Here is a 16705-nt window from a genome sequence, read left to right as displayed (position 1 = left end):
CATGTTCCAAGGTTCCTAGAAAAAAGCTACGCTTAGGTGGTTCGACTATAAACAGCGTGGCCCGCGGGACAGAGGGAAATCGGGGCTCACGTCATGAGAGTAAATCAGCCATTGGATACAGGGGTTTAAAGGGGTACAGGGGGGTTTGGGACCAGTTTTTAGTTATTTTTGCGGGGAAAAGGGTACCACTGGAATTCTCGCATGGGAAAGGGGGAGGGGAGTACCACGGAAATTTTCTCGCATGGAGAAAAGGGGGAGAGGGTACCACGGTAATTATAACATGGGAAAAGGGGGGAGGGGGTACCACGGTAATTATAACATGGGATAAAAGGGGAGGAAGGACCTTACTAGGGTGGTTCTACTTTGGGGAAAAGGGTACCATGGCAATTATCGCATGGGAAAAAGGGAGAGGGGCCTTACTGGGGGGGGGGGTTCGACTATGGGGTAAAGGGTGCCACGGAAATTCTCGCATGGGAAAAAGGGGGAGGGGGCCTTACTGCGGTGGTTCGACTATGGGGTAAAGGGTGCCACGGAAATTCTCGCATGGGAAAAATGGGGAGGGGGCCTTACCATAGAAATCTCATAGGTAACTAGAATGCTGCCGTGTAACTGGCAAATGGGCCAAACGCCGTGGCAGACGATAGCCAGATCTCAGCCAATCAGAGCTCAAAGAGTGGTTCTGCCGGAACCACTTTACGGCCTCTCATTGGCTGAAGGTTCAAGGCGAACTGGCGTCAAGATCGGCCGTAGGCGGCAGCATTCTAGTTACCTATGAGATTTCTATGGGCCTTACTGCGCTGGTTCGACGGGAATTATCCATGGGAAAAAGGGGTGGGGGGGGGGGCTTACTGGGGTGGAGTGCCTCGAAACCAACCCCTCGAAACACACAACTAGCTGAGCTGCTGAGGGCTATTGTTTTCGTTAGAATGTTGTGAAGTGTCGTCGTCGTCGTGGTTGGCGTCCACATTTGCAACACCTTCTATATCTTTTTAACGAGGTGACAGAACCACGCCGTACAGATAAAGAAGCTTACGTCTGACGCTATGCTTAACCTTTTTGACACGCGCCAAGGCTTAGAGAAAAATTAATTTCAGCTCATCGATGTGGAACTAATATTACGGCCTTGGCCGACTTGTATTAGCTACGTTTGCATGATTTTCTCTTTTAAAATCCCGCGTCAAAATAAGTTATTCCCGATCGCTCTACATGTAGAAGTTTTAACCGACGGTTTTAACACTATCGTAGATACACTAAAGGATCATTTAGTAGTTGGGGTTATGAGCAGACCATTTCGCCAACCTCTGTTGTATTCCGAAAATTAGTGGGGGTTTTGAGTAGACCATTTCGCCAACCTCTGTTGTATCCCGAAAATTAGTGAGGTTATGAGTAGACCATTACGCCAAGTGCTACTGTACCGCGAAAATTAGTTGGGGTTATGAGCAACCCACAACGCCAACTGCTCATTACTCCAACTGTTGGAGTAATGGGCAGTTGGTGTAATGAGTAATTGGTGAAATGGGCAGTTGGCCAGCTTATGGAAAGTTGGGGAAATGAATGCCACCCACGACTCGCGGGGCGACCGAGTAAAATGTCGGGAGAGGAGCGCGAAGTGAACGCGTGTTTTCAGCCTGAATTCCCTGGGTGTTCCCTTGTGGACGAGAGTTGCCTCTAAATAACGATGGTGGCGTTGGGGTAGCGGCGACACTAGCCTAACAACGCCTACCTTCATTGCAGTCCAGGTGTAAATGGTCTTAGCTTGGACTTACCAATATTATAAACCATTCTTCAAACTGATGATATTAATGATGAATTTTTATATCTCAAAGCCTGTTTGGTAGGAATAATTGCCATTTGGTATCATGTAAAATTAACTAAAGAAACGAATGCAAAATGTATTTGAATATATGTATTTGTACATTTTCTTACAAAAGGATTGAATTGTCCTTTAACTTAAAATTCAATAAAATCTTTTTTACTATTACAAACGTTCGATTACAGAAAACGCAATGCACAAAGCATTTTTATAATAACACTTCATAGAAGTGAATAACAATTTTTGTTGTAACTAAATAATGATGAAGGGCCACACCAGCATTTGAAAACCACGTGGTAGCAGATACGACCAATCATATTCTTGAAACAAGCGCGGGAAACTTGTTAAATTCAAATGCCAGTGACCCTTTATTTAATGGCTTAATAACGAGTCAACAAAGTTTTAATTTTATTACACAATATAAGACTGCGATAAATTTGTCAGTATTATACTGGGGAAAGTTTGGGATGGCCTCCTTTGACCTAAACAATCTTTTCAAATAAAACCTTTTTCAGCTGGCATTATGATACCATTTGTCTTGCCTAAACTTTAAAAAAAAGAGCAGAATGGTTGGATCAAATTGGTAAGAATTATTGACTTTTCATTCCGGAATGTTAAAAAATTTAATGATATTCTGTCCCTCGGTAGCCTTTATTTTCAAGGCAATATTCTAACAAAAATCCCCAATAGTCATCCTAGAAAAAGAATATTTAAATCTATAAGATATATAATAAATATTATAAACAAAAAAAAATTACATTTGCTAATAGATATGGGTCTCCGACGACAATGAGGAGTGCTATAGCTCTGCTCACTGATACATTAAAACGTTTCGGATTTCTTAAGAAACCAAGACTATGTTTAACATCATACTCTAGAAGATCTGGACATGTTCGAACCTTGAGGGAAAAATATTAACATTAAAAATAAATTCAAGGCGGAATTAAAATGATTAAATTACATTAGACTTACAGTGGATATTATGATAACTAAATATTCTCTTCCCTGAAATTCTTCAACCGAGCCGACTTTACAAGGTTCCAAATTAACACTGGACATTAATTCCCGGATTTTTTCTCCTTGTTTTCGATACGGAGTTATTACTCCAATGTCTTCCGGATAAATACCAAAATTGTACAAAGAACGGAGGTAGCGAATGACCTGAACAGCTTCAACCGGATTAAACCAAGATGGACTAGTGGCTTCTCTGTAATTTTCACCCTAAAACCAAATAGTATATATTTTTTTATTTCCATTAAATTACTTAATAGCCTTACCCTAACTCCATCAAACAAAACTGGAAAATTTGATTTGGATAGAGAGTCCCAATTATCCAACACACTGACAATACTTTTATTCGCCAAGGAAATCAGTTCATCATGATAAAATAAAGTTGAGTAAATGTTTAAAATTGAATTGTGAGATCTATAGTTTTTGGTTAATTTGGTGACCTGGTGAGGAAAAACGTGCATTGTATTATTTATACAGAAATTTAGTCCATTAATAATCATGTTACATACGAGTAAGGGGTCAAAATTTCCATGATCAGAGAACTTGGTTTCATCTCTTTGATATGGAACTCTTTGCATTAGCCGTTCAAGCAAGGACAACTCTAGTCCAAATGTTTTAGCATACGATGATTGTAGAACGGGTCCTAGCTGTCCAAACAAATAATTTTATATCAAAGAAATTTTTAATTTTTTTATGTTATACCTGCATATGATCCCCTGCTAAAATAACCTAAAAAACATTATGTTTCATCAAATTTTTATTTTTTTAACTATATAGTCATTAATACCTGTCCATTTCCAATAGCAACGAGTCCAATAACAACCATGCATTCAGGCTCAGTTGCTTGACCAGCCTAAAAAATACAAACATTTCTGATAATATTCAAATAATTATGGTAAAAAAATAATAAAAAGCAATAACCTCATCAATAAATGCGTGAGAAAAATGTTTAACATTCAGTCCTAAAGTGTAAAGAGACCCTATAGTGGTACAAGTGGCTACAATCACTCTATAATAAGCCACATTCTCTATATCAGCAGCTGTTTTACAATACTGCTTAATATTTTGATTGATACTCTGTATTTAAAAAAAAAGGAATTTAAATAATGAAAAAAAGATAACAAAAAAGGCTATTTACATCTTCAGATCTTGATCTTGAAAATGAATTTAATCTAACTAAATCAGCGTCCGTAATATTTCCACTAGCATGTAACCTCTCAGTCTGTCAATAAATTAATTGAAAGATTAACAATTGCTTTTTCAAGTAAGACAAATTTTCCATTTGAAACTCACAATCAAATCAGCTGCACTATTTGAAGGTGTGACGACCAAAACGCGACTAGATTTAATTAAATGCACAACTTGCAATATTGCCTCAACTATTGTGATAGTCTTACCCGTGCCTGATATAAAAGATAAAAATGTTTATATGTTTTATATAATAATATAATGTATATTATAACCTGGAGGTCCAAACACGCAATAAGGCAATGGACGGGACTGATTTTCTACAATTCTTTTCACAGCAGTTTTTTGCCGTTCATTTAAGCATGGATTGAACCATTTCAGAGTAGACCCCGAATTATTACTCTCATTCATTATTTTTTCTTTAAAAATGTCAGATAATAATTCATTTTTCGATGATTTATTTTCCATAACTACGGATATAATGGGAGGTTTGACTTCTACTTTTGTTGGAAACAAAACTAAAAGAAAGAGTAAGTCCTTTACAAAATTGATGAACAAAATAATTTTGTTTTAATTGTACACCTTACTTTCTTTATCTATGTGATCAAATTGGTTTATGGCTTGATGGCAACGTCTCAAAGAAGTTCTATTTCATTTAGAAAAAATTTTAAAATGCACTAATTTACAAACAATATCAATTGGAAACAATACTTACCGACTAAATTGAAAGGCAACATTGAAAGATTCCCCGTTGAAAGTTTCATGAAACCTGGGATTGAATTTTAGCAGTATTTCATTACTTAAAACCTACAAAAAGGAAAAAAAAAGGAAATAAATTAATCAATCTCATAAAATTTTACACTGTTTTTACTTCATGTATATGTCCCGCATACGCTGGTCCAGTGTCTTCGTCCCCAGGAGTGGTTAGGATAACTTTATCCCCTAATAAAAGTGATGGTCTACCTTCAGCTAATCCAGGAACACCAAGTTTCAAGTATTCTCCAGCCGTCGTCAAACAAACCTAAAAAGGAGGTATATAAATGCAAAACCAGGGATAAAGACGTGTACGAATTAAACTCAAATACATCTTTGATATCGTATCGCCTCATATCCAATGTCATTTGGATTTCCTCAAGATGTAGAAGAGCTGAGAATTTCTCTATATAGTTTTCACAACTTAATTTCTATTAAATAACAACCAAGTATTATTTAAAGTTTAAGAGTAATACAATAATATTAATACCTCAGATAGAGTTGGAAGGAGGTTAAAAACAGATTCTTCTTCATTATCTAATAAGGCATCCCACAATTTACTAGGCACTGGAAAGTGACGTAATTTGACTGGGACATTACTCGGTGGCCTTCAATAAAAGAAACAACTCTGTAATTCATTGATATTAAAAAAATAGTTTAGTTCTTACTTGAAAAAAATACCACCACTAATCAATGTAACACTGTTGCACTTTTCAAAAAAATCTTTTTGTCTCTTTGATTCTTCTTGCTTTATAACTTTTTTATATGGAACAGTTGGCATCAAATTTTGTTGCAGTTTGTCAATAACTTCAACTTCAATGTACCGACCAATAGAAAAATTTTCAAACTGGAAAAAAATCAATTGTCGGGTTTTGCCAATTTGCCTGTATCAAAAAAATATTACTATTATTTCAACACTGTTAGAGTATTAGCGTTATATTACGTTGCATTGCAAATTAGATTAACATAAGCCCGTCCTCCTGGAGGAATGATCAAAGGTTTAATTTCAAAATCATGATTTTCATTATCTTTGTTGCTTGCACTATACAAAAATGGATTTGTAATTTTAAATTGGCAGGTGTCCTCTGATGATTTCCTCAATCTACAGTCAATTAATTTACGATTTTCAGAGCTGTAATTACTAACAAAATAAAAAAAATTAAAACGAAAAGTTTTAATATGGTATATCAACTTATTTCAAGGTACATACTTAATCCACGCTGATAAATAATTTGTTTTAAATAGTTCCACTTTCTGAAAAGTTAAATCTTCGGTAACGGTGACATCATTTTTATTTTTCAAAAGTTCTTGAATAAAACTATTTTGAACTGGTAACTTTAACTTAGGAACCTCATTTCTGTAATGATGAACTCTATAGTTTACTTAAAACAAGGAAATACAAAAGGTAGAAACTAACATTGGAGATGCATTTCCATAATCTGTTTTTACAAGTTGTTTAGGACCTACAAATATGGCTCTCCATACATATTTCCCTTGATTTCTCTCCACAGCTTCTACTTTAACTTGATCACCCCTCTTTGGCCTATAGTTATTATAACAAGCGGAATAAGCAAACCAAATCTAACAGCAAAATAGATTATTAGAAAAATAAAATAAAACTAAAAAATTGAAACACATACTTGATCATTGATAACTCCACCATCAGATCGACAATATGTCACTTTTCCATCAACTTCCCATTTCCTGGTTGGTTTAAAACCAACTATTTTCTTGTCTTCTTCATAATCATTATCAACTAAAACACTAATACAAAGAACATCTCCTGCACAAGGTATGAAATCATACTCCATGTCCTATAACACATTTAAATATTACAATTTCATTTTATATTCTATACTAATGCTTTTACCTTTAAATTAAAATCTGTGCCATCCCGTGTTAAAACCTTGCCATTTTCAACTGTCTTAACAGTCGAAATTATAGATTTTTGCCTAGCATTTTGTTCATTAAAATCAGAATTATGTGAACCAAAATCAGGATTGTCATTTTTTTTGTCATTTTCCTCTTCACCCCAAAATTCATCTATTAAATTGACATTTTCAGCTATCCAACTATGTTCGGGTCGTGACCGAGATATTTTGGCAGAAACACAGTCTCCAATTTTGGGATGCTTTGATCCATAAACATGATCAAAGGAGAAATATATAGTTCCATCAATAAGACCATATCTTTCAGCTTTATTAATTTCTGTTATTTTTCCTAATAGACTTTTTTCTTCATATAAGTTACTATAGAAAATGTTGTTAGTACATAAAAAGCTAACATTAAAATGATGAAAATTAAGTAATTTCATACTGATTTTCATTTTCTATTTCGTCGTCAAAATTATTTGAATGGCCTGCCTCAAAGTTGACTGAATTAACAATAAACGGGGAAATTGTTTTCCAGGTAAATCGAGCAGATTTATAAACTAGATTTAGTAACATCTTTGCACCTGTTAAGATGGAAAAATAATAAGTATAAAATCATTGCTTTACCATACAAAACACATGCAGGAGATGTTAACGCCCTAAATAAGAGCCACACTTTTGCTGGAACGTTGTTGATGTTAAAGCGGGGGTCGAAATAAAGGTTAGAAGTTATTGGTGTATATAGCGGGTCCTTCACACCAGGCGCGCAATTTTAAACTCCGGAGTCCGGACATCTTAGTGCAAGCGATTAGTTTTCAAACACAACTTACACAAGTAACTTAAGTAAGCGAGTTTACTAGGCTTGACTAAGGCTTAAACTTGTATTGTTAAACGTTTACCGTTTAACAATAATTAAACAAACATTTTATAACTATCTTTGAAATTTCTACGGTTGGACACGTAAATTTCACTTAAAACTCTTCTTATAAAATGGAATTAATTAAAATAGTCAAAAAATCATACCGAAAATTAGGAGTCGGACTTCTCCAGTTCTCCACCATCGGTGTTCACAACTTCACGTGCTTATGGGCATTGAGTTGGGAATATTAATCTAGAGATCCAATCAAATCTGCTCCCCGCGAAACAAGTTTTTAAAAATTACGAATGTGTCGTCTCCTCTAAAATGACGAGAAAACGTTATCATATGACCCGTTGCGCCATCCATTATTTTTGAAAAACAAAATCTTTTTGCCGGAAAACGCGTCTTATTTGAACGAACTATCGAGAGATAGACGGCGCCACGGGTAGAATGATAACGTTTTCTCGTCATTTTTAAGCAGACGACGGTATGCTTATTTTTAAAAACTTCTTTCGCGAAATACTGAAATTCGACGTTTCGATTGGACCTCTAGATTAATATTCCCAACTCAATGCTTATGGGTCTGTTCCAAAGACTATAAATGCTATAGATTCTTTTAGGGATTATATTCGTCTATTGTTAGCGGATTGGATTCGAAGAATTTAAAGCTTCTTTTATTAGCAGGGCAGTCCCAAGCGGAAGCTGGGTATGTTTGTTTACAACTTATAGAGAGATGTTTCTTGGCATGGGGTGGTGTCCGTGTGGGTTGTCCCACAATTGTAACATGTAGTGTTATTCGGGCATTGAATACTGAAATGTCGAAGTCTGCGGCATTCTGAATGGACGCTTCAATAAAAGATACTCGGTTATTACTCCCCTCTCCAAATTCATCTGGGAAGGAGCTATTTCCGGTCGGTCGGTTAAACGGTTAGAATGGCTAGCCAAAAGGTCACATATGCCAATAGGCGCTTAAATAAAACATCTTCCCAGAAATTGCCAAGAAGTAATATTTCCGACAGCCAGGACTCATAAGTTACTATTTATATAGTGCTTGTTGAAATATTAGAAAGCTGGAACCTTTTCTCGAACATAACATGGGTTTTTTTGCTAAGCGTTAACAAACCAAAAAAGGTTACCTGGTTAAAAGGAAACACTTGTTGCATACCGTACTGCAAAAGTAATAGGTTTAGTTCTATATGAATTAGTTTTCATCTTTTTCCGAAAGATAATTTTATACGAAATGAATTAACTCTGCCTCCATGAGAAGCCTTAAAATTGCCCGGTAATATAAAAATATTCCGTATAATTTTAATTATTTATACCATAAGAGGATGATAATAATAATAATATTATCTTGTTATACTTAGATTTAGTAACATTATATATTTTACCTTAAAATATATTATCGAAAATTAACATTAGTAAGTTCCTTATACACGCGAGCCGACGCGTTTCTTATCTGACGCAAAATTCTCATGAGGGCAAAAACGCGTCTCCAATTGGCTTAAATATGACATTTTGGCTAGCCATTCTAACCGTTTAACCAACCGACCGGAAATAATTCCTTCCCAGATGAATTTGGAGAGGGGAGTAAAAACCGACTTTTAACCGAGTATCTTTTATTGAAGCGTCCATTGGAGACGCGTTTTTGCCCTCATGAGAATTTTCCGTCAGATAAGAAATGCGTCGGCTCACGTGTATAAGGAACATACTAATGTTAATTTTCGATAATATATTTTAAGGTAAAATATATAATGTTACTAAAACTAAGTATAAGAAGATAATATTATTATTATTATCATCCTCTTATGGTATAAATAATTAAAATTATATCAGAAGTAAATTCATTTACTTCTGATTATATGTAATATTTTTAAAATACCGGGCAATTAGCCTTTTCAGTTTACATAGAGCCACGTAGTGGCAAATGCGAGAAGCTCATGAACTGCTGGATTTTCATCTGCTAAGCAGACGATTTTTCAATAAAGCGTCTGCTTAGTAGACGAAAATCCAGCAGTTAATAATCTTCTTGCATTTTTCACTACGTGGCTCTATGTAAACTGAAAAGGCTAATTGTAAAGCTTCTCATAAAATTACCTTTTGGAAAAAGATGAAAACTCATTCCTTTAGAACTATACATATTACTTTTGCAGTACGGTATGCAACAAGTGTTTCCTTTTAACCTGGTAACTTTTTTGGCATGTTCAGGCTTAGCAAAAAACCGATGTTACGTTCGAGAAAGTTTCCAGCTTTCTAATATTTCAACAAGCACTATATAAATAATAACTTTTGAGTCCTGGCTGTCGGAAATATTACTTCTTGGCAAATTCTGGGAAGATGTTTTATTTAAGCGCCTATTAGCCGGCGTTCGTATTTCGCAATCTCGAATCGTCGATAATAAATCTTGACTTCTGGAGGCGGGGTTGACTTAAATTCCAGCAGCATCGTCTGGTTTTGATGATAAGTCCACGCTATAGATTACCCCTTTGATATTTGCATTTCTTTGCATGCCAGCTTTCTTAACCGTAACCGGGAATTTATCCAAGTGGGGTCCTTTGAACAAAAACTTCACGTCCTATATTACTCTAGGCCATAAAAGTCGTGAAATCAAATAACGGGCAAGATCTGTAATTATATTCCCATAAACGTCATAAACTGGACTTATTTGTCGACAAGTGATATCGGTGATATGCTCTGAAGTAATATGCTAGACCTTGCGCGTCATAAGTGTTTTACTGAGTTAAAATCCTTTGTACAACCCATAGATATAGGAAACGTATATAAAGGTCTAGATAGAATATTTCAAAGGGAGTGAATACGGAGGTGACAGCTAGCAGAAACGCGTAATTTCTGCAGGCTATCCTTATAAGGCGCTATCTATCGGTAAGAAAGCTCGTGCTATCGTCGCGAGAGCCATTGTCTCCTGCTTAAAAATTATACTACAAGTCGCCAACAGATGGTGTCTAAAGACTACGGCCTGCGGAAAGGTCAAACACTTAGTACTAAAATGCTAAGAGAGCTCACGCTCTTGGTCACGTGCATTCCTCGGTGTCTGCTAGGTGTCAATTCCGTATTTTATGTTAGGCTTAGACGCCCCGAAATTTATCTAGACCTTTATATACATTTCATATATCTATGGTACAACCATAAAACATTTCAAAGAGAATGGCTAATATTAGAATCGCATTGTATCAAATATATTGTTTAGATCGAAATATATTATATGTTTAAATTTACTCTTTTACCTTAAAAGCATAATTAAATAAAGCAGATAAGTCGTTGACTGCAGTAATTACGTCACTGCAGTCCACAACTGGTCTGCTTTAAGTAATTTGCCAGTTTCAATAGTCGCACCGCCACCTATCGATAATGTACAGAAATGTTCGAGTACCACTAGTACGGACAGTTTCAGTAATTTTATCGGGTTTTTTTTATTTTGTCTTGGTTGGCCAAGGTGGTACTTTGAGCGAGACAAGAATTAAACACGTGCCAACGTTTATTTCAGCCGGGAGTAGTGGCTCACTCCTGTAATCCCAGGCGTCCGGGAGGCAGAGTTTGTGGAAGGCCGTGTGAGGACGACCACCAATCCCCCAACGGGTGGTCGGAATACTTCCGCCACGGGTGTCCCCACCCCTGTCCCCACGTATCCCCCCGTTGGCGTGGCCGTTACACATATCTCGCCCTGATTAATCAGATGGACGAGAGGACTGAATTGTCCCACACGTTACAATCGAATAATAAAAAAAAAAAACGTTTATTTCACTGCCAAGTTATGTTGACTCTGATTATTGAAACTCGCTTACTATGCTTTTAAGGTAAAAGAGTAAATTTAAACAGAGTAGATAATATATTTCGATCTAAACAATATATACACCTATAAATAAAATAAATAAGCCGGGCCACGTTTTGCGAGAAAACTTTAAAGTCGGGAGGTTGATTAGGTTAGGAACTAATTTTTGATATTTATGTTTGCCTTTCGTCCGCTACGTTGTATATTTTATGATTTGTTCACTCTTTATACATTCTTAAGAAAACGTTTTATGTTATATTGACCTTTTTCTTTAATTAACTTGGTAAATTATTTAACTTATTTGGTATTATTAGCATCGTTACAGCTAAGCTAAGAAAACTTGTCTCGGCCATCGAGCCGAAAATACATTCTCGCGCATGAGTGAGAGATAGCATTTTCATCCAATATTGTGTTTCTTTCTTTCCCAGAAGGCTTTGCGAGCATCCTAAGAACCGTTGAAAATTTTCAAACCAATTTATTTAACGGTGTATTTGATACAATGCGATTCTAATATTAGCCATTCTCTTTGAAATGTTTTATGGTTGTACAAAGGATTTTAACTCAGTAAAACACTTAGGACGCGCAAGGTCTAGCATATTACTTCAGAGCACATCACTTGTCGACAAATAAGTCCAGTTTATGACGGTTACGGGAATATAATTACAGATCTTGCCCGTTATTGATTTCACTACTTTTATGGCCTAGAGTAATATAGGACGTGACGTTTTTGTTTAAAGGACCTTGCAATTTTTAACCGAATGGTTTTTGGGTGGATTTTACGCCTTTTTGTTTATAACAATAGAAGTGAAGTTATTATAATACCTTTAAACGTGAAAAAGCGGAAAAAATATTTATAAACAAAATTGGAAAGTGAACTTTCACCTATTTGGAATATTGAGAACTGCCTAGCTCTTTCGCCAACATTGTGTACGTTTAGATAATAAATAAGCTTGTACGATTGTTATTAGACTTGATCAGCGTGCTTTTATGGTCGAATTATTTTATGGTGAAGACAATCGTAACGCGCATAGGGTTAGTGAATTGTTCACCGTTCGATATCCAGATAGAAGACCAAGCCACAACACCGTTCTTGGAGATGTTCGTGACTTTCAGACTTACGGAAACATCAATCCCAAATTTCATGGACCAGGTCGTCAAGTCATCAACATGGAAGACACCGTTCTAGCCTATTTTGTTGCGTATCCTCGAGCAAGCGTCAGAGGTGCAAGCGACGATCTCGGATTATCGACGAACTACGTGTGGACCACTCTTCACAATCACTACTTCCATCCGTATCGAGCGACCCTCCACCAAGCTCTGCACGAAACAGATATGGAACGTAGATTTGATTTCTGCAACTGGCTAATAACCATGTCTGATGAGAACCCAAATTTCATCAATCAAATGCTGGTGACCGACGAGTGTTTACTTTGGGAGAGATGGGCCTTTCAACCATCAAAACACCCACATACGAAAATCCTCACAGGGGTTTTCCTCACCATCATCAACAACAACTCCGACTGAATGTTTGGGCGGGTTTGCTCGGGGATCGAGTTATTGGCCCATTTTTCCTCCCAGCTCGTCTTAATGGACAACGCTACTTGGCGCTTTTGCAGAACGAATTAGCAGAAGCTTAAGGAGATATTCCGCTGGAAGCTTACAGACAGATGTGGTAACAACATGACGGCGCACCACCCCACGTACCTAGATGTTTAGTGGAGCATCTTAACAACGAGTTCCCTCAGTGTTGGGTTGGCAGGAACGGTCACGTTCGATGGTATGCGAGGTCTCCGGACCTAACTCCGATGGACTTTTTCTTGTGGGGGTTCATCAAAGCACAAGTTTACGTGACGCCCGTTCAGAACATCGAAGATTTGCGTCACCGAATCATTGCAGCCTTCGAACTTGTCACTCCTGATATGATCAGACGCTCGTTTCAAAACATGTTTCATCGTGCCCAAACATGTATCGTGGCAAACGGAGGTATCATAGAACCTCACTTGTAAAATTCTTATGTTTATTCGAATAAAATGTTCAATTAAGTCTTTCAGACATTTCTTTCATTTACGTACAAAAATGCGAAGGCTATTGTCCCCTATGGACAGCTTGTTTTTATTCATCCGCTCATTTTTTTTTTTAGAAGCTCGTTATGAGCGATTGTGACGGGTGGGACAATAGAGTCCGCTCGTCCATTTGATTAATCAGGTGCGAGATATGTGTTACGGCCACGCCAACGGGGGGATACTTGGGGATAGGGTTGGGACACCCGTGGCGGAAGTATGACAACCACCCGTTGGAGGATTAGTGGTCGTCCTCACACGGCCTTCCACAAACTCTGCCTCCCGGACGCCTGGGATTACAGGAGTGAGCCACTACTCCCGGCCATCCGCTCATATCTTCGTGAAAAAGTGTTATTTTCCAATGAAACTAATTTCTTTGAACATTTTCGACAGCACTCTACAACTTTATCATTGAAACGTTTTTTCTAGCACCTACCGGTGAAAAATATTTTTTTTACAAAAACCCGGAGTTTCTGAAAAAAAATGGCCAGTCAGAGCTATTCAAAGCACCCTGTATTTAAAACCAGTTTAATAAGAATTAAAAAAATATATTCAAAAAGACTGACAAACATTTAGACCAAATAGGCGCTTCAAAAAAACCTCTTCAAGGAAATTACCGAGAAGTAATATATCCGAGAGCTAGGACATTCAAGTCACTGTTTATTTACTGCTTGTTGAAATAATGGGAACTTTTTGGTTGGTTAAATAAAAATATAATGGTGAAGCCTAATTTAACCCCATACAATAAAATTAAACATTTCCCGTAATATCTAATTTGAAACTATTCGCTACATACATAGTTTAAATAATTATTGGTACTATCGGCCTGATAACATGTTTTAATCGCCATATATGTTGAAGATTAAAAACGATAATTGCCTTTTACCACTACGAACTGATGTCTAATGTTTGTACATAATGTTTTAACGATAACGGTTTGTTTTTTTCTACTTATATAAACTCGCCTTGTACTATATCTTTAACTTGATATGTCGTTATAATAAATTAATCATTTTATTTTAATTTATTAAAAATTAATCAATTTATTTTAATTTATTAAAATTAATAAATTTATTTTAATTTATTAAAAATTAATCAATTTATTTTAATTTATTAAAAATTAATCAATTTATTTTAATTTATTAAAAATTAATCAATTTATTTTAATTTATTAAAAATTCATCAATTTATTTTAATTTATTAAAAATTCATCAATTTATTTTAATTTATTAAAAATTAATCAATTTATTTTAATTTATTAAAAATTAATCAATTTATTTTAATTTAATAAAAATTAATCAATTTATTTTAATTTATTAAAAATTAATCAATTTATTTTAATTTATTAAAATTAATCAATTTATTTTAATTTATTAAAAATTAATCAATTTATTTAATTTATTAAAAATTAATCAACTTATTTTAATTTATTAAAAATTAATCAATTTATTTTAATTTATTAAAAATTAATCAATTTATTTTAATTTATTAAAAATTAATCAATTTATTTTAATTTATTAAAAATTAATCAATTTATTTTAATTTATTAAAAATTAATCAATTTATTTTAATTTATTAAAAATTAATCAATTTATTTTAATTTATTAAAAATTAATCAATTTATTTTAATTTAATAAAAATTAATCAATTTATTTTAATTTATTAAAAATTAATCAATTTATTTTAATTTATTAAAATTAATCAATTTATTTTAATTTATTAAAAATTAATCAATTTATTTTAATTTATTAAAAATTAATCAACTTATTTTAATTTATTAAAAATTAATCAATTTATTTTAATTTATTAAAATTAATAAATTTATTTTAATTTATTAAAAATTAATCAATTTATTTTAATTTATTAAAAATTAATCAATTTATTTTAATTTATTAAAAATTAATCAATTTATTTTAATTTATTAAAAATTCATCAATTTATTTTAATTTATTAAAAATTAATCAATTTATTTTAATTTATTAAAAATTAATCAATTTATTTTAATTTATTAAAAATTAATCAATTTATTTTAATTTAATAAAAATTAATCAATTTATTTTAATTTATTAAAAATTAATCAATTTATTTTAATTTATTAAAATTAATCAATTTATTTTAATTTATTAAAAATTAATCAATTTATTTTAATTTATTAAAAATTAATCAACTTATTTTAATTTATTAAAAATTAATCAATTTATTTTAATTTATTAAAAATTAATCAATTTATTTTAATTTATTAAAAATTAATCAATTTATTTTAATTTATTAAAAATTAATCAATTTATTTTAATTTATTAAAAATTAATCAATTTATTTTAATTTATTAAAAATTAATCAATTTATTTTAATTTATTAAAAATTAATCAATTTATTTTAATTTATTAATTGCTTGGTTATTTCATCATACTTTGCAGCTGATGTGTTGATATAAAATTTCAACACTATATTACACAAGTTTATTGTTTGCCAACGAACCCTAGGAAATTCCATCAAAATTATACCGCAATAGTCCATTGAAGTTTAGAGAAAACCCTTTAAATTATGAACAATTTGGTGTTTTTAACATTTTTCGTGGAGCAATATGAGTGCTTTTTACAGTAACGACGTTATCAGAACTTAAGGAGGTAGGTATGACAAAAAAGATGCCTCATTTAGTAATGTTTTACATTTAAAAGTCGTTTCAATAAATGCCGCTCTCTTTTTCTTTCCTCTTCTACGCGCGAGTCACTGACTAAAGTAGTCACGTGTTTATGTTATAGCGTTTTCCATTGGCCTGGTCCGAGCGATCGCAGACTTCTCGTAATTTTTTTTCGTTTCCATTGGGTAGAAAAAACCTGCTCCGAGGGCGAGTTACGTCCTCCATGGGTGGAATCACTCGCTCGCGGACCACTCAAAACTGGTCTGTCTTCAGTTACGGAGCAACTTTTTTTGCTCTCACAAGGATTTCACGTCAGTCCGAGCATGGGCCAATATCTTTTATTGGCCCATGGTCCGAGTAAGAGTTCTGACGTCATCGTAAAATCCCGAGTGGTCTCGGAGCGATCCTAATGGAAAATGCTATTAGACGAGCAGAGCGCACGAGGAGCAAGCACATGCAGGGGGCCGTGGTAAGGCTAAAGTTGAGAGCACGCGAATTTGTTTCTTTCAGGAGGCACGTGTGAAATCGAATGAGTCCTATATTGAAACATTAAGCAGCGCGCGCTTTAAAGTATAACGTTTTTACAAGTATTAACTGCCTCTCTGTATTACTATTTCTAGGCAAATCGCTGATCCGGTTTTATTTAAGCGTCTATTGAGTTTTTGGATAATTATTTTCCAAGATGGTGTAACCTAGGAGCAACAAACACAACACCCCAC

General features: G+C 34.1%; 1 protein-coding gene across 2 annotated transcripts; it reads right to left on the bottom strand.

Moving 5' to 3' along the window:
• Positions 1–1946: 1946 nt before the first annotated feature.
• LOC149941482 (RNA helicase Mov10l1-like) lies at positions 1947–7720 on the bottom strand. 2 transcript variants are annotated; one of them, XM_090178665.1, is made up of 24 exons: positions 7660–7720; positions 7082–7220; positions 6636–7014; positions 6406–6579; positions 6183–6346; positions 5976–6122; positions 5709–5906; positions 5434–5649; positions 5256–5373; positions 5098–5196; positions 4884–5033; positions 4728–4819; positions 4600–4658; positions 4288–4530; positions 4118–4227; positions 3963–4046; positions 3746–3901; positions 3612–3677; positions 3527–3553; positions 3334–3471; positions 3091–3264; positions 2786–3034; positions 2572–2712; positions 1947–2508 (listed from the first exon to the last, which is right to left on the bottom strand). In XM_090178665.1, exons 2-24 carry the CDS (start codon positions 7210–7212, stop codon positions 2437–2439), a joined length of 3387 nt encoding a protein of 1128 aa, XP_090034791.1. In that variant the 5' UTR covers positions 7213–7220; positions 7660–7720; the 3' UTR covers positions 1947–2436. The 2 variants fall into 2 exon arrangements, with proteins under 2 accessions (XP_090034791.1, XP_090034792.1); XM_090178666.1 differs by lacking the exons at positions 7082–7220; positions 7660–7720 and having other exon boundaries at positions 6636–6717; positions 6822–6848.
• Between the last annotated feature and the right edge of the window lie 8985 nt (positions 7721–16705).

This window comes from Leiobunum rupestre, chromosome 6, assembly GCF_980474605.1.
Source record: "Leiobunum rupestre chromosome 6, qqLeiRupe1.1.hap1, whole genome shotgun sequence".
Taxonomy (NCBI): domain Eukaryota; kingdom Metazoa; phylum Arthropoda; class Arachnida; order Opiliones; family Sclerosomatidae; genus Leiobunum; species Leiobunum rupestre.
The sequence above is the reverse complement of the archived record's forward strand: the minus strand, read 5'-3'. Positions and strand labels throughout refer to the sequence as shown.